This window comes from Acinonyx jubatus, chromosome A2, assembly GCF_027475565.1.
Source record: "Acinonyx jubatus isolate Ajub_Pintada_27869175 chromosome A2, VMU_Ajub_asm_v1.0, whole genome shotgun sequence".
NCBI lineage: Eukaryota > Metazoa > Chordata > Mammalia > Carnivora > Felidae > Acinonyx > Acinonyx jubatus.
Genome location: NC_069383.1, coordinates 129,932,705 through 129,951,504, shown reverse-complemented (window position 1 = coordinate 129,951,504; position 18,800 = coordinate 129,932,705). Strand labels below are relative to the sequence as shown.

Sequence of the window (18,800 nt, the reverse complement as noted above, 5' to 3'; positions counted from 1 at the left end):
AATTCTACTTATTGGAATGTATCCTACGGCAATAATCTGGGATTGAGACAAATATTTTGTAGAAAGATGTTAACAGCAGCATTACAATGAATCATAATGAAAAAAAAAATCTAAAAATTCAAAATACAGGAAATAAAGTATGGCATATTTATGAGGGGAATATCATGTTGCTCCCATGAAACAAGGCTTAAAGAGTTTTAAAAAGGGGCGCCTGGGTGGTGCAGTCAGTTAAGCGTCCAACTTCAGCCAGGTCACGATCTCACGGTCCGTGAGTTCGAGCCCCGCGTCAGGCTCTGGGCTGATGGCTCAGAGCGTGGAGCCTGTTTCCGATTCTGTGTCTCCCTCTCTCTCTGCCCCTCCCCCATTCATGCTCTGTCTCTCTCTATCCCAAAAATAAATAAAACGTTGAAAAAAAATTAAAAAAAAAAGAGTTTTAAAAAATATGAGCACATGTGTATGTTGTGATATTAAGTAAAAAAACTGGGATTCATAGACAATGAAAGATGTACAATCATACATAAGTTTATCATTACAACCACGTTAAAAACGGATACAGAAAAGTGGGGGAATGTGTCAAGATGCTAACAGAGACTACCTCTAGATGGTGGAATTATAAGTAAATTATTTCCTACTTATTTATCCCTTTATCATTTTCCTAAGTTTCCACAGCGAGCTCATATAATGCACACAATAGGGATCTTTAAATAGTTTCTCATTTCCTGTACGTCGCCGCCCCTCTGACGTCAGACTCCCGTGTCAAGCCATCTTGGGCTGGCTGAAATAGAAAGGCACATTTGGCAAAAACACGTTTTCTCTAAAAATGTTTAGTACCTTCCCGGGTCCAGTGAAAGGGGTGTCAAGGATTTTAGAACCGTCTTACGTGCTGTTTTCTGTTGTGTCTAACTCAGTCAACAAAAAAAGGAAAGTAAAAATATACAAATAGGAAAACAATTTGCAAATGAACTATACAAAACGATGAGAACTGAATCGAAAACCGTCAGCTCCAATTTTGGGCCAAAGCCATTTTAGTTCTTGCTCCTAACTCATTTGCATTATTTACAAAACCCCAAGATATATGAAGTCCTCTGAGGTATATTTTCACTGACATTCTATTTTGAGCACACCCTTTGTTGAGTTGAGACAATTGGCCTAACAGTTCCAGCCAAGAAAAACTCTCATTGAGCATGGAGAAGAAAAAAAAGGCTTTGGGGGTTGAATAGCTCTAATTCGCTTATAACACTGAGTAATTTATTAAATTATGATTTCACTCATTTGTGGAATTTAAGAAACAAAACAGATGAATATAGGGAGAAGGGGGAAAAAAGAGAGAGAGGGAAGCAAACCATAGGAGACTCTTAACTATAGAGAACAAACTGAGGGTTACTGGAGGAAAGGTGGGTGGGGGATGGGCTAGATAGGTGATGGATATTAAAGAGGGTGTTTGTTGTGATGAGCACTGGGTGTTGTAGGGAAGTGATGAATCACTAAATTGGACACCTGAAACCAATTTTACCATATATATTAACTAACTAGAATTTAAATAAAAATTGAAATTAAAAAAAAGGAAAGCAAGAAACTAAACTCTTAAAATCAACATGATAGACACTTTTATAAGTTATTATCTGTGTAAGTCTCCCTATGCCTGAAGCAATTTGGCCTCAAGCAAATTTAAATAAAAACAAACAGAAAATGCTCATTTCTTGGCACCATGGGTTTGAATTATATTCTGTGAAAAGTGACAGGGAGATGTGACCTCTTCAAACTTAACTCATCCTGCATATCCCAAGAAGTGAAAAACGTGTAATGCAGAGTTTGCAATCTTTTTTAAAACTGCATTTTAACAAATTGTTCTTGTACATTTCCTCCAAATGTTTACAAAGAACAATGATTATAAATAGAACAGCTGGCTGTGTCTGTAGCTTCTTAATGAACACAGGGTCAGACACAAAAAGGCAGCAAATGTTTGAAATCAAGCCTACCAACTGTCTATGAGGAATTTTGGTGTGAGCAACCTTTTCTGGGGTAGAGATATCTTTCCTACAAGGTTTCAGAAGAGTCTTAAATGGATATTATCTATACTATGGTTTTAAGCACTTCGATTTAAAAAAAAACCTTGAGACACAGATTTTAGTGTATACATGTCTAGGAATAGAGTCAAATTTGAATGATCTAGATTAGGAGTGAACAAACCTTTTCTTTAAAAGCCTGATACACAAAAACAACCAGAGATATGGGGCTCCTGGGTGGCTCAGTTGGTTCTGCATTTGACTTCGGCTCACGTCATGATCTCATAGTTCGTGAGTTTGAGCCCTGCACTGGGCTCTGTGCTGATGGCTCAGAGCTTGGAGCCTGTTTCAGATTCTGTGTCTCCCCCTCTTTTTGCCCCTCCCCTGCTCATGCTGTCTCTTTCTCTTCCAAAAATAATCATTAAAAAAAAAAAAACAGACATAGACAATATGTACATGAATGAACATGGCCATTTTCTAATAAAACTTAATTTACAAAAACAGGTGGCACCTGGTTTGGGCCTATAGGCTATGGTCTTATGATCCTTGAGCATTCATAAAATAACATAGAATTCCTGAATTCTTTTGACCAGGGATAGGCTAGTAGAATTTCGAAGCATTGCTTTCTCACCTGCCTGGAGAGGGCAAAGGATTATAGATGTTGCCATAGCAGCTGGTGTAGGAAGAATGTGCCGGGGTCTCGTATTCAGATAGCCCTACAGCTATCTGGGTCCTCCAGTTCCCAGAAGCATTTGTAGAAGATACTGGAAATAAAAATGAAAAGAGACAAAATTAGTGAGAATATTCAAAGTGAAGATTATTTAGGCCATTTAGACGTACATTATAATTATCTGTGTGCAGAGATTAAGAGACAATGGTTATAATCAACAGAGTTCTTTTCTATTCAAGTATAGTCACTTACTGGCCATGTGACCTTGGACAAATAGTTTATTCTCATTAAGCCTTAGTTTCTTCGCCTGTAAAGTGGGGATGATAATACAAATACATCCTGTATAGGGATGGTATCATGATTAAATAAGGTCATATATGAGAATATTTAACACTTTGCCTGGTACAGAGTAAGCACCCCAAAATGGTAACTATTGATATCATTACAAACGAGAATGAAGTTAATTGAAAGGCATGCTATAAAAAATAACCTAAAAGGCAGGTAGAAAAAAAATTCTCATATATGAAGAGAGTCTTTCCACTTGGGCTATGGTGGCTAGATATATAGAAGGCTTTATTTGTAAAGATAAGGCAATGAGTTTGAGTCTCTTGGAGGCCTTTGGTGGAAAAGCACTCCATAAATTGACCTGTTGGGATAAGACTGTTCCTCGGCCCAAGGCAACATCAGCCACTAGCAGAATCAATGCATACTTTTTGCCTAAAAAAAAAAAAAGTGTGTGTGTGTGTGTGTGTGTGTGTGTGTGTGTGTGTGTGTGGGAAGGGGTGGGGAGGCATTTCAGGAAGAAGAGAATTAGCTCTACTGAGGGACTGAACTGGAGCAAGACAAGGGCACAATGCAGAACAAAGCCTAGTGAATGTGTCGCACTGGTGTTTGTTGTTCCCCCTCTAAAACCAGTCCTGCCGCATGCTGAGGACGCACAAGGTGCCCACAATGGCAGGCTGGTGGTCCAAGACCCATACTGCTCATGGATCCTTCCGGCTCCCCTCCATTTCGGTTCCTGGCAGCCACCCTCCGCCTCTTCTTTCTCACACCCACAAAACCCCTGTGACCAGTGTAGGACAGACGCATTTCAAAACTCATCTGTGGCCCCGGATGCCATGAGATTTTGACTCAAAGATGTAATTCTCTCACTATGAGCTTCCACGAATGTTTCATAACTCTGAGTCAGGGGCTGGCGGGCTTGGTGGTGAAGGTGTCAGAGCCGTGGCAGAATTCCCATTCCAGCACTTACCAGCTTTGGGGCTCAGGCAGGGTCATTTGAACTCGCTAAGCTAGAACTGCCTCCATGGCAAGATTAGGATACTCATAATAAACAACAACAGCACTCACTGTACAGAAGTGTTGCATACATTAAATGGGATAGTGCACATAAAACAGTGAGCATGCTGTGTGGCCCAGGGTTAAGTTGCCAACAGACGATGGCTGTCATTTCTACTAAAACTGAGTCATCAACAGAGTCTTCAACTAGCTGGAAGGAATTACCAAACCCCTAATTTGGCAAATAATAGGAAACTCTCCATGATGCATGTGTGCATGTCTGTTGTAATACATTTTTGTAGCTATTAAATGTAGACAGGAATGAAGAAAACTCCAAAAGGGAATTCTAGGAGGTCTAATTTTATCCCTCTGATTCCTTACTACAGTGTAACGTTTTTTGGTCTGTGGGGCCAAATCCTGCTGCTACCAGGTAACCTCCCACTGGGTCTGAATCAGGAAACATTAACTACGTTCTTACCTTTGCCTGAGACACTGAGCCAAGCACTAGTAACGCTGTGGTTTGGGAGGTGCACCTGCTTCTCTCTGGCCTATTTAAATAGGCATTACCCCAGCCCTGTGCCCCAATGGGCTTCTATATGCATCTCAGCCCTCCTTGTTTGGTTCTTTCTTTCTAACACTATCCCCGGGTTTGGTTTCTGAAAGAACCTCATGCAACACCCTGAACTGTAGGGTGAAGAAAGGCACTGTATAGACGTGAGCCATAAATAACAAGGAATACATGACAGGACGCTTTTTGTATGTTAGATACGGTAATAAGTGGGAAAGCCCTAACGGAAGTCCAAAGTCCTACGCAAACAGAAGAGACATTAAACCCAAATAGAAATCTCCATGGAAATGCCTCTGGCCAACAAGCTTATGAAACTTTTAAAGACACAGTTTTCACAGATTTATTACTCAATGAGTTGGGAATCCCTGTGCTGTCTTACTAAGGGGTCATGCTTGAAAGCAGGGGCAAGAATGCATGACCTCAGGTTTTCACCCAGTCCAGGGCTGCAGAGCTTTAAAAGTGTTTTCTTTGTATATGTTCCTCTGGCTGCTAACTAGACTGGGTGCTCAAGGCTGGAAACCGTGTCAACGTTGTCTCCTCAGCATCTGCGATATGCCTGCTTGTTTGCTGAATAAACGAAACCATAGGCAGATACTCCTCTTTCTCCCCACTTCTCTACTGAGGGCAGCTCGCACAGCTGGGGGGCATGGGGATAAGCAGAAAGTTCTTCACGGGTTTTAGTGGATGGAGGGGCCAAAGTCAATGCCTGAAGGGAATATCTCTAATCAAAATTATCTTGGAGAATCCCTTAAAGCAGCCATAAAGTAAAGTCTAAAGGATTACTGAATTGAGTCAAGGCATGCAAAGTACTTAGAACAGTGCCAGGAACAGTGTTTATTAAATGCTGGCTCCCCTCATAATTATTAGGAGCCTCACGTAGCTACCTGAACATTCAAACCAAACTGCCTTTAGATGATCAAGTTCCTGCTGGTGAACAGGGAAGGGTGTATAATCCTAATGTTTTCTGCTTACCCGCAGGGTTTACTCTGCTTTTGAATATATCAAACATCCGTGACCAGAACACTTTTATGAGATGTGGCTATCAAGGTAAGACCTAGAAAAGATACAATATTTGAAAGCCCCCAACACCGAGAGGCATAGAGTAAGTGCTCAATGAATACCTGCTGCATTTGAAGCTACAACTTGCTCCATCAGACTCCTGTGGGCTGTGTTCTTTGGAAAGCTAGAGAGACGAACTGTTTTTAAGTTGGCAATTCTTACTGTGGTGCCACAGAACGGCTACCCAGCTCATGACCTTGGGTACTGGTCCCATGATCCCTGAGGGGAGTGGTTTAGGGGGTGGGTGGGCGGTGGGCATGAGCCAATCTGGGTATCAAGCGCCTCCGCCATATTCTTACCTGAAGAGTAGGAAGATGTTCGACTGCTGGGAGAGCAGGGTACTTGCAGCCCAGCAAACCCCAGGCATCTCTGCGATCCCCTGTCCGAGTCAAAGCTAGTCTGGGGGCTGTGCCCCTGATCCTTCTGTCCAGAGGCCCGCTGGTACCAGCCACGCAGGTGCTCGGCAACTAAGGCCTTGTGGATGTTTTTGGTGATGTGCTCTGACTTAGCTGCAGCCTTCCTGGGCAGCCGGAGAGTTGCATATGGGTTATGGGGTACCCGGTCGACCTCGTCTTCATGAAAGGACCTGCTATAGTCCCTTTGGCGCTCGTATCCATAGTGGACCGAGGACCGGTAGGAAGGATTGACACTGTACTGTCCCTCAGTGTCATTCTCATAGACATAGCCGCCACTGTAATAAAGGTCACACTCTGCATATGGTGTGTACCCGGCAATATAGTAACTAGAAGAAGGTTGTTCCTGACTCTTTGTGTAGACGCCATTCCTCAAACTATCCTTTTGTGCTAGGTTGGGCATGCTTCCTGAATTTGAAGTCGAAACATTCTGTTTCTTAGACCTTCTCCGGCCCCTGGCACGAGTGTCCAGAGTCTGAGTAGTGTAATAGGGGCCAGCAATAGGCGTCACGCAGTAATACTCTGTGCTTGATTGGCTGGTGTAGGAAGACCCGTCATCCAGGATTTCCGTACTACTGCTTCTTTGGGATTTGGAGAGGGAGAAAAATGGCTTATCGTTGTCCATCTCAGACAGCAGGTGGGACTGAGACTCAAGGCTTCCACTCCGCTGGCGGCAGTGTTGGGAAGAAGATTCGGGTCTGCAAGAGGAGAAAGGCAAACTTGTAACAGAGAATCAGGGGAAGGAGGATGGAAATTAAAAACACAAAGACATGGTTGAAGGATTTAATCACCCCTTGAATTACTATAAAACTTTTAAGGTTTCCATGGGCGCCTGGGTGACTCAGTCAGCTGAGTGTCCAACTCTTGATTTCAGCTCAGGTCATGATCTCACAGTTGTGAGACCGAGCCCCGTGTCAGGGTCTGCCCTGGGGGTGGAACCTGCTTAAGATTCTCTCTCTCCTTCTCCCTCTCCCTCTGCCCCCCTTCTCAAAACAAACAAACGGAAACTTTTAAGGTTTCCAAAGCAGACTGCACAAGAGAATCCATTTGTTCACATAATCCATTGGTTCCCATGCAAGTTCACTGTCATGGTCCAAATGCGAAAAGAACCAGGTTCTATAAATTGTGCAATCCACAGCCTTACTCGAGGGTAGGGAAGATAAATTGATGATGTGCAACTTGTATCAAAGCCTAAAAAAAAAAAAAACCCAATGGGTCTTGGGAGGTTCCTCTCCTCCAACGGGATAGTAGGAGACAGACTAAGGTGAAGGCAGCATGGCATGGGGGAGAGTCTGGCTCTGACGCCAGACATATCTGGGCTGAGTCATGGCTCTGCCATTTCCCAGCTGTGCCAGCTTGGGTAAGACATTTAACCTCTCTCAACCTTGCTTCCGCTTCTGGAAAATGAGGGGGTTAAATGGTATCTGATATTTACAATTAAAATATAATACCTACAAAAATATAATATCTATTCGAACAAAGGATATTTTCAAGTACATTTCCTTTGTACTTGAAAGTACACGCAGTAGGGACTGGTGGCTCAGCGAGTTAAGCATCCAACTTCGGCTAAGGTCACGATCTCAAGGTTCATGAGTTCGAGTCCGGTGTCGGGCTCTCTGCTGTCAGCACAGAGCCTGCCTTGGATCCTCTGTCTCCCTCTCTCTCTGCCCCTCGTCTGCTTGTTCTCTCTCTCTTTCTCCATCTCAAAACATATAAATAAACTTAAAAGAAAAAGTACATTGAAAATGTAGACCTGTAAAATAGTCCTGCTGCCTCAAGTCCCTTAAAATGATTAAAAAACACAAGAAAGTAAAGCAAAACTTTGAAGCAAAAATCAGCAGAGTCCAAGTAACTGGAAGGAAGCGCTCTTACTCCAAGTGGCTGCTGCTGTAGGCGTTGCGGGTGAGAACCGGTGTGGTGGGCATGCTGCGTCCTCCCTGGGGCCGCCTCTCCAGGGTTCTGTAAGGGCTGCTGTGTGTCGACAGCATTTCCCTGTGATGGTAAAGAGAAGAATTGCGGAAATGATGAGCCTCCCCACATCTCTGGCAAACATCCTAAGGTGCTTTGAAACTTACTGGAAGCTGAAGGAAGGGAGCATAGGAGGAAAGTGGGAAGGGTGTCTTAGTAGCCTGTTATGTCCTAGGTGAATTTGAGGGGAAAACATGAGTGATCTCTCTGAGTCATAAATAGGAAGGAAAATAATTTTAAAAACTTTTTAAAAGAGTATACTGAATAAAAGAGACTGGAAGCAACTAGAGGGATGCCTGGGTGGCTCAGTCAGTTAAGTATCAGACTCTTGATTTCGGCTCATAGTCATGGGATCGAGTCCTGCGTCTGGCTCTGTGCTGAGCACAGAGCCTGCTTAAGATTCCCTCTATCTCCCTCTGCCCCTCCCCAGCTCATGCTCTCTCCTCTCTCTCTCAAAACAAACAAACAAACAAACAAACAAACAAACAAACAGAAAAACCAACCAACTAGAGCAGGGGCAGCAAAGCCTTTTTCTGTAAAGAGTGTAATAGTCAATTTTTTTGGCTTTGCCAGCCAGATGGCCCTGTCTTGACTGCTTTACTCTGTCCCTGAAGTACAAAAGCAGTGTAGACAAGATGTAAGTGAATGGGAGTGGCTGTGTACTGGTAAAGCTTGGCTGTGGATACTAAAAGCCAAATTTCATATAATCTTCACATTTGATTTCCCCTCCAACTATTTAAAAGTACAAAAACCATTCTTAGCTCACAGGCCACACAAACCAGGTGGCAGGATGAATTTGGCCAGTGGGTTGTTGTTTTCAGGCCCGTGGATGAAAAGGCAACATACTTAAATCACTTTGTCCACTTCCCAGCATGGTGAGAGCACAATTTGAAGTCAGTTTTTTAATTAAACATGACTTTGAATACATTTTTACTAGTACTAAAGCACAAGTTCATTACAGAAAATTTTGAAAATACAGATTAAAAACAAGAAAAATTTAAATGTCTATAATCTTGAACCTCAGATATAGGCAGTCAACACTGAACATTTTCAGATATTTTTACTAAGCATATTTACTTACAAGCATTTACAGTTTTTAACAATAAAAAAATAAGATCTTACTGTATGTTCTCTTTCAAAACCCACATTTAAAAAGAACTCTATCTATGGGGCACCTGAGTGGCTCAGTCGGTTAAGCGTCCGACTTCAGCTCAGGTCATGATCTTGCAGTTCGCGAGTTTGAGCCCCGCATCAGGCTCTGTGCTGACAGCTCAGAGCCTGGAGCCTGCTTTGGATTCTGTGTCTCCCCCCCCTCTCTCTCTCTGCACCTCCCTGCTGGCGCTCTGTCTCTCTCTCAAAAATAGATAAACATTAAAAAAAAAAAAAACCCAAACACCTCTATCTAATGTTCTTTGTTGGTTAATATTCATCTACAATGTTATTTTAATGACAGTTTAGCCTTCCACTGTAAGGACTTGTAACATATTTAAACAATCTACTAGTTAAACATTTGGGTTATTTTCAGTTTGTCACTAATGTAAACAGTGCTGTGATGAGCATCCTGTAGTTAACTAATTCAACAGGAAAAATTCCTCTAAGTCAAATTGCTGGATCAAAGAGCAAACCTATCTTAAGCTATTAAGGAAGTAGGTATAATAACTTTTAAGATAAGATTTCTGGTTATAATTTTTTCCTTTTGCTGCAATAGCTTTGTTTTCCCTAATATAATAAATACACTTGTCCAGTGCTATCCAATGACGGAAATGTGTTGTATCTGTGCTGTCCAATATTCTACCATTAGCCCACATGTGCCTATTAGCACTTGACATATGGCTAGCATGACTGAGGAAGTGAATTTTTAATTTTATTTACTTTTAATTCAACTGGCCAGCACAGCTCTAAACACTTGGATTTCTATTATTTAAGGCAACAGTTCTAAATGCTAACAACTGGGGCTGAGAGGTGATAAAAGCTGTCACTGGTCTTTGAGAAATGAGAAATACAACAAAGCGCTAGCTTTATTTTCATAGGGAAGAATTATTTAATCTAAACAATCTTCCTATATTTTAAGACAAACTTCTACCTTTGCTGAGATGCAGTGTCATGTGCTAGCTAAAAATCACATCACAGGCTTTGGAGTGACGCTGCTGAGGTTCAAATCTTGACTCCAACATTTACTAGTTGATGAACCCAACAGGTCATTCAAGCTTTCTGGTCCCTGGTGTGCTTCTCTGTAAAAGGTAACGATATTAAAACACTTTGAACAGTGTCTGACGTACCGTCAGTGTCCAAAATGTTAACTTCATCATCTTAGTTTTATGACAATGGCTGTATTTTTTATTTAATGTCATTTGTTCCCCCGTGAAATCATAGTATTGTTATTTGAACATTCTGAGTAGCCAGAGTAAACATTTGGTAATCCTATCTTGGGCGCTATTTATTTTTTTTTCTTTTTTTAATACTATTGACCCACGCAGTCAAATTCTGAGAATCACTGGCCTGTCGTCATCTTTTTACAAGCTGGTGTTACTGCCTGATAATATTTACCTGAGTCATTTGAGAAAAAAGTCATATCATCTATTTTACAGATTAAAATGAGTTGAAGTCTCATTTCTATTTGAAAGATTAGAAGTCATTTCTGTCACTTGCACTGATGGAGTGATATTTAATGACGGTTTCCTGAGACCATGGGTTATGAAACTAAACTTTGGACATTATATCCAAACCCACACTATAAATAAGGTCCCCTAGAACCTAACATAAATCAAACAGACTTTAAAATATAGGAAACTGCCAAATGCTTTGAAAAGATCTCTTAGAAACACTTGCACTTGCTGTCAACAACAAATGATGGGGTTAGTTTCTAGGCTTTGGTTTTAAAAGAGAATCCCTTTTGAAAGGACAAATAGGGTAATGTCAAAAAGGCTGAACCATTTTGAAGGTAAGATCTCATGGCTGTGAGGATACTGATGATGTGACTTCTCACCTGGACTGCCTGGTATCCACAAACTGTTCATTGACAGACGACTTTCTGAAATGGATTCGCTCGATACCGAGAGACTTGGGGGGAAGAATTCTTGGAGAATGAGGTACTGAACTTGGTCGCTGCCCAGCAAGAGTGAAGGCATCAGCTATAGTAAGTAAATTAATGAATGGATAAATAAGTAGGTAAATAGATAATAAAACCTTGCCAGCACCCAAAAAACAAAAACAAAAACAAAAAACCAAAAAACAAATCAGAAGACCTGGTGAACATACAGTTTTTCCACAGATGGTTTTGGAAGTATATTACTTTCAGGAAATTTATTTTTGTACTTTATACACTAGAAAAAAGAAATTACTGAATACTGCTGACCCTTGAACAACACAGGTCTAAACTGCATAAGTCCACATAAGCAGGAATTTTTTTTCTTAAATACAGTAGGGCACTGCAAATGTACTTTCTCTTCCTTAGGATTCTCTTCATAACATTTTCCTTTCTCTAGCTTACGTAACTGTAAGAATACAGTATTTAATACATGTAACAGATATGTGTTAATTGACTGTTTAAGTTAATGGTAAGGCTTCTGCCAACAGTAGGCTGTTAGTAGTTAAGTTTGGGGGGGAGTCAAAAGTTATACTTAGATTTTCAACTATGGGGGATGTGGCCACCCCAACCCCCACATTGTTCAAGGGTCAACTGCACTCGTGTGGGGCCTGATCCAACTTTTGCCAATTCAGTAGGTGCCACTCTGAGCAAAGAAACTACTCAGGTGGAATGGGTGATACTAGAGCTTTTCGAGAGTTATATTAAAGAGCTCCTGGGGCTCAGTCAGTTAAGCGTCCAACTTCGGCTCAGGTCACAATCTCACAGTTCCTGAGTTCGAGCCCCGCACCGGGCTCTGTGCTCAGACCCTGGAGACTGCTTCGGATTCTGTGTCTCCGTCTCTCTGCCCCTCCCCCACTTGTGCTCTGTCTCTATCAAAAATAAATAATTGTTAAAAAAAAAAAAAGACACTCCTTCCACCACAAACAACGAAAAACCCTACTGTGTAAAAGGCCAAAGGGAAGCTAGCCTATGAAGCTGGAGTGGATCACTTTGTTCACCTTTCAAGTTCTTCGGCCTCTTTGGCTGACCAGAAAGGCTCATCCTGTCATTGAAAGTAATATAACTGATCGATGCTGAGTCATGAGAGCCTTGTTATGCCCCCCAACTGACGTGTGCATTTTCAAAGAGGAATGGCAAGCATGACCCAATTTCAGCTCAAGGAAAGAATTTGGGAATGCTGGAGTTTCATTCACCGTTAACACTTGGGGTGGGGCGGGGCTGGGGGAGATAAAACAGTATGGGTAGCAGTTTCCCAAAATTCTTTAAATCATGTCATTCAGGTAGCCACTCCTCTGCCTAAGCACAAAGGATTACAAAGAAATACTCTATCACTTGATACGAAATCCATTCCATCAGGAAATGTGTGGAACACAGGCCATCACAACACTAATGGCCTTCCTCTATGAAACCAACACAATGACATGTAACCCAATTTCCAAAATGTGTATGTCTTCCTAAGGAAAATAAAATAAACTCCTGGCTATCCAGAATACAGTGATAATCAAAGTTTACACTGTATTTCTTGGTTTGAGATTAGACTCCAAATATATAAGATGTCACCATTGGGAAAAGGTGAGTGAAAGACTGTATTATTTACGCAAATCCCTGTGAACCTGTAATCACTTCAAGATAAAATGTTTAAAAAAATCCTATAGAGGGGCGCCTGGGTGGCTCAGTCAGTTAAGCAGCTGACTTTGACTCAGGTCATGATCTCGCGGTCCGTGAGTTCGAGCCCCGCGTCGGGCTCTGTGCTCACAGCTCAGAGCCTGGAGCCTGTTTCAGATTCTGTGTCTCCCTCTCTCTGACCCTCCCCCGTTCATGCTCTGTCTCTCTGTCTCAAAAATAAATAAACGTTAAAAAAAAAAATTAAAAAAAAAAATCCTATAGAGCGGAGGCTGGCTTGCCCAGTAGGTAGCGCATGCAACTCTCAACCTCAGGATCGTAAGTTCAAGCCCCACATTGGGCATGGCGCTTAGTTAAAAGTAAAATAAAATAAAAAGTAAAGTAAAATAAAAATAAAATAAAAGTAAAATAAAATGGGTGGCTCAGTTGGTTAAGCGTCTGACTTCAGCTCAGGTCATGATCTCATGGTTCATGGGTTCGAGCCCCGCATCAGGCTCTGTGCTGACAGCTCAGAGCCTGGAGCCTGCTTCGGACTCTGTGTCTCCCTCTGTCTGACCCTCCCCTTGCTCGTACTGTCTCTCTGTCTCTCTCAAAAATAAATAAACATTAAAAAAATTAAAATAAAATAAAAATCCTGTTAAAAAAATCCTACAGAGCCTCACAAATGCTTACTGAGAAACTGACTATCACACGAGTAATAGTCATGCAATTTGTATGGTACTGTATTTTATTTAATGCTGAATTAACCTGGATAGAAGTTAATCATCGTCTCTGTTCCCTAACCATTCTGCATAAGTTAGTTGATTCTACTTTTCCCAAAAGAATAACATGTAGGCTTTACCAAATTAAAGCAATTGTCTTAGTTCAAAATATATAACATATTAAATCAAAATAACATACTTACAATCATCATAGGTGGTAGTGTCAGACAAGGAGCTGCTCTCTGATGGGATTATGTCTTCTGTGAATAAAAATAAGTGCCTTTAGAATAACTGGGCCTTTATATACCTACAGTGAGTTTAATAAAGCAATTCTCAACAGAGTGCATCTTATTTTTATTTAGTAAGCGTAACTAATTACAGTGCATTGAGGATAATTAACAATCATAAAAATGGAATAATTTCCTGCCAAAAATATAAACATCTTAGATGTCATACAAATATGACTATGTGTCATATACAAATAGTCCATACAAATATGGACAGATATGGACTATTTCTTAAAATGGCACCGACTTCAAGGGAGTTTTCGTATGCAGCAAGTTTCCAATCTAGCTTCTACATGAGACGAAAACTGTACCCTATACATTGAGGGCTTGTAACCAACGAACTGGAAACAAAAATCATGCCATTCGTGTCATAAATACTAAATGTTATGTAACATACACTTGAACCTTCATGTGAAAATCCGTTAGTGTAAATTAATTTTTGAATCCTCCCTGAAGAAAAGGGACTGTTCTTAATAGGTGAACACTTTGTGGAGCATGACCTTCTCGGTGAGACCCGGGTGTCTATGTGGCACTACGGACATTTTGGACTGGACAATTCTTCGCTGACGGGAGCTGTCCTTCGCAATGAAGGATCTTCAGCCTCCACTACTCTCTCTCAGCAGCACCTCCACACTTGGTTGTGTCAACCAAAAATGCCTGCAGACATTGCCAGGGTTTCCCCAGGGTGCAAAATTGCTCCTGGTTGAGAACCAACAGATTAGACAGACCTGGGTTTAATTCTTGGTTTTGTCACTTACTGGCTGTGAGACCTTGGGCAAATGACTTACTCTCTCTGAGCATCCTTTGGGTCAACTGGCACAGGAATATGACTAGGATGTGGTCTGCAGTGCCAAGGTGAGCAGTAAGTGAAGTAATGGATGTACAGCCCTTAGCCTGGCTCCTTGCACAGGGCAAATGCTCAATAAATGTTAGCTACACTTCTTGCTTTTATTACCTAGACACAGCATTCTGGTGGCGGGAAATGCCCATTATGCTCCTGAGTGTTACCGCTGCCCATCAAATGTTAAAAAATGTGGTTAGAAATAACAATCTTCTCAGATGTGTTGATCTGCCTTGGCAAAACATTCCATACACAGGCATGTATTGGCATGAGTACTGGCGTGATTACAGGCAAATACAGCACCTTCGTATTCACTTTTTTTTGCCATTATGAAGGAAATCTCTCCCATCTGATCTCAAATGATGTTAATCTCCATCAGAGCCAGGCGGACTATTTCTTAATTGGACACACAGTAGTAGAGCTTGAAGGCAAGGTGCCAGTACAGTCAGCTGTCAGGCACATTAAAAAAAAAAAAAATCTACCCAATAATCTGCTGTCCAAATGTCACTCATTATAGAGGAGATCACTTGAATCTTGCACAGTTTGGAGATGCATGGGCCACAACAAATGGTTATGAAAGTTAAGCACACTGCTAATCACCTATCTCTGTAGGTCCAGAATGTAACCACCTCCAAGGCCAACTGGACTTCTCATTCAGAGTCAAAGCCATCCTAAATTCTCCAGCTGTAGCTGACTAACATTTGTGCGTTGATGTCTGTGCATTCACAAAAGCCGTATCTCTGCTTCATAAATCATACGGCCCTAAACCCAAATATATTCTATAAGCCTAGTTACCATATTTCATCAAATCTAAGATATATAACTATTGATGTCTCCGTTAAAAAAGAAAAAGTATTGCCAATTACAATGGTAATACACCATCTAGTATAAAAATTATTCAAATTTCACAGATGTTTAAATGTGGAAAAAATAGTCTTGGGATCAAAGAAATATAAGCATATTTCAACCAGTGATCAAGGCTGAAAACCATGCTGATAAAGTAAGGCCAACTGGACTTGGAATCTACCTAAATGAGATTTTCAGTGTACTTTTTCCCTGAATATGAAAGTCTTAGGTATATAATGTTGAGAATTTTGAAGATACAGAAAATTACTTAAAAAAATTAAGTTATTTGAAATTCCACAGCTACTAGTATTTTGAAATATTTCCCAACCAGTTCTTGTAAGCGCATATTTATATAATATCAGGATCATATTGTGGTTACAATTTTATACCCCGCTTTCTGCACTCCATGGTATATCACATTTGTCCCTATCTTTAAATAGCCTCCACACATGGCAGGAACTGTAAAAGCTCTATTCACAAATGTTACATAGGTATTAAGAAAATGTATGGTCCCTGCATTAAAAACCTTTCAGAAACTACTGGGTAGGCCCAGCTCTCTTACTACTCCGTGATGTTGAGTGTATTTCTTGCAATGACATCAGGCCAGTTAAAGGTGAATCTGTTAGGGGCGCCTGGGTGGCGCAGTCAGTTAAGCGTCCGACTTCAGCCAGGTCACGATCTCGCGGTCCGTGAGTTCGAGCCCCGCGTCAGGCTCTGGGCTGATGGCTCAGAGCCTGGAGCCTGTTTCCGATTCTGTGTCTCCCTCTCTCTCTGCCCCTCCCCCGTTCATGCTCTGTCTCTCTCTGTCCCAAAAATAAATAAACGTTGAAAAAAAAAGGTGAATCTGTTATATCATGAACGAATATGGCCATGAATGCTGTTTCATCCTGAAAATTTAAGCAACGCAATAGTGTAGTGTTACAGCAGTGAGAAGGTCACCGCAAACCAAGTTCACATACTTGTAACACTGAATTCCCAAACCATTTTTACCCTAAGAAACTTACCTTTAATCGTGTTCTTTCTTTTATCTCTTACCAAATGAACTAATTTGGAAATGCTAGATACCATCAAGGATATATCGACTACGTGACTCAAGAAACCTTACTTCTTACGAACCTGGTAAAATCACTGTTGCTTTCTGGCTGGGTTTCTTTCCACATCTGATCCGGTATTCATTTATCGCGTTTTCAATGTCCTGAAGCTTTTTCACAGCATCCGTGTAATCCTGCTTTCGTTTTTTCTTCACGGTTTTACAAAGGTCTGGCTCGTTGGCAAGTTTCTTTGCAGCTTCAACCAGCTTTTGCTGTATTAGGAAATTGCTCTCCAGTTCTTGTAGAGCAGGGTCCTGCATTTATACAATGATACCGTTTCTTGTACATTTTCAAATCAGGTGCTCTTTGAGAATAAAACCTTCCTAAGTTTACTGCATATGTAACTTCAAACACTTTCCTGGAAGACAAACCTTCCTCATCTATTTACCTCAACTTATCACTAATACGGCTTTTTTTCTTTTAAAGAAGGGAATGCCCCTGCAATCAGTTACTTGGTTGGGTGATGATGATATTTTTCAAGGAGAGATTCTTAATCCAAGATTCACAGACGTAGACAGTTAGTTATGTTAACACACATAGCTTTAGAGACAGATACATTTGAGTTTGATTTCTCTTTCTAATGGTTCCTGGTTGCATGACCCTGGAAACACTGCTGAAATTTTCTAATGTTACAGGTTTTTCTCATTTTGTATCTCCATTTCTTTCTTTCTTTCGTTTTTATTTTTTCTGTGCATCTCCATTTCAAATGCAGGTAACATCTACCTTATAAAAATACGGCAAAGGTTACATGAGAATAATATATGTGCATTACTTAGCTCAGGACTGGGTATACTCTATAAGTTGCAAAGCTCACTCTAATCACGATGGAAACTGCTATCATTTCTAAAGCCAAGATGGCTAAATTTGGGCAAGAAGCAGGAGTAGGGTCCTACTGTCTGATGACTCAGATGAGAAAAAACACTGTATACTGGAACTTTATTATACCCGAATGCTGCACACGTATTATCTCATTGAAACTCCTTGCATCCCTCAGTGGGAAGAACAAAGATTACTCCCACTTTATGGATGAAGAAACTGAGGTCTGGGAAATAAGACTTCAGAATGGGCAAACTTATTTGTCAAAGGTTTCTCTGTTTGCTCAGAAGAGTCTAACGCTAGAGTTCTTAATTCTCATAATAACGTTCCTCAGTTTACCCACAGTTGGAGTTTGTTTCAAGCTCCCTGTGTGCGGAGGAGTAAAAAAGTGAGAAACAACTCAAATGTACGGAGACGGTGCACGAAAGAAAGAATCGTGTGGTCTACCGTGTCACGTTTAAGTGGCGAGCGGAAGATAAAAATGTACATCGGTGACTCGAGCACCAAAGGGACAAGTCAACCACGTTCAGCTGACAGCTCTTTTGTCGTGTGGTGAGTAGAAATGCTCACGCTGATGCTCATACCTCCTCGCTGGGCAGCAGGTTGTCATCCAGTTTGAACGCGGCACCCACACGCCTTCTGACCTGAGGCGGTTTCTCACCGACGTTCAGCGGATATTCCTTTGGCATTTTGCCCGTGAGCTCCTGTAAAACAGGACCGAATTGAGAGGGGGATTAACTGACACAGGCCGGGGTTGTCAAACACAAAGTGAAGTGTCCCCCAGACCAGAGAAGACACTCACAGCCTCCCGCAAACAGATCTTCTTAAGCTCCTCGACTTTCTTCAGGAGTTTTTCTTGCAAGAGCTTCTCCTTCTTCCTGAGCTCGAGGATTTTCTCCCTCTTCTGCTCCTCACTAACTTCTGAGTCTTGAGAACCTGGAGGGATTGGGAGGGAGGGCAGGGAAGGTTTATCCGAGGCATGTTTCCTTCCTTTTTAAAGGACAAAGGATTTCTAAGTGAAACCTGCTATTAAATCATAATTTATTTCTTTTCTCCTTGTTTCTGAACATAATAAAAGGAAACTGGAGAACATTTTCTCAGGCTTCTGGGCATCCAACAGAGCCTGGTAATTATATATACCTTCTGTATTTTGGCTCAGTCAGTTTAGAAGCGATGATAAAATGCTTAATGTTTCAGACACACCCAAGGACGAATTTCAGTTTTCTGAGCAGGAGAGAAGGTAAGATGTTCCTGGAGATAATTGTTTAGAATGTCCTTTTAGAAAGCAAGCAAGCAAGGCAAAGGAATGTTGTGTGCTTCAGATTAAGAGCTGACAATAGGATTTAGATGGGAAAATTCATTTGAATTAAGTTACATATAGTTGGTGATAAGAGATTCCAGAATTTCTACAGAGGAAGGGCTTCTGGCAGCAATCACACTGGGGGGGTGGGACTGGGGTCAAGTTTGAAGCTTGTAGTCACGTTTGGCTATATATTAAGTAGAGAATTAGCCGAGTGTCTGAACAGAAACTAATTATTGGGAGAA

General features: G+C 41.3%; 1 protein-coding gene across 14 annotated transcripts in view; it reads right to left on the bottom strand.

Annotated features, from left to right (window-relative positions):
- The window catches only part of FRMD4B (FERM domain containing 4B), a 321,646-nt gene that overhangs the window by 4,923 nt on the left and 297,923 nt on the right, over positions 1-18,800 (bottom strand). For all 14 annotated transcript variants that reach the window (XM_053219080.1, XM_053219079.1, XM_053219085.1 and 11 more), the window contains 8 exons: positions 18,058-18,191; positions 17,840-17,959; positions 16,465-16,693; positions 13,578-13,634; positions 10,949-11,093; positions 7,867-7,986; positions 5,881-6,692; positions 2,638-2,770 (listed from right to left, as the gene is read on the bottom strand). In XM_053219080.1, the coding sequence (XP_053075055.1) occupies positions 2,638-2,770; positions 5,881-6,692; positions 7,867-7,986; positions 10,949-11,093; positions 13,578-13,634; positions 16,465-16,693; positions 17,840-17,959; positions 18,058-18,191 (1,750 nt within the window). The remainder of the gene's footprint in view (positions 1-2,637; positions 2,771-5,880; positions 6,693-7,866; positions 7,987-10,948; positions 11,094-13,577; positions 13,635-16,464; positions 16,694-17,839; positions 17,960-18,057; positions 18,192-18,800) is intronic.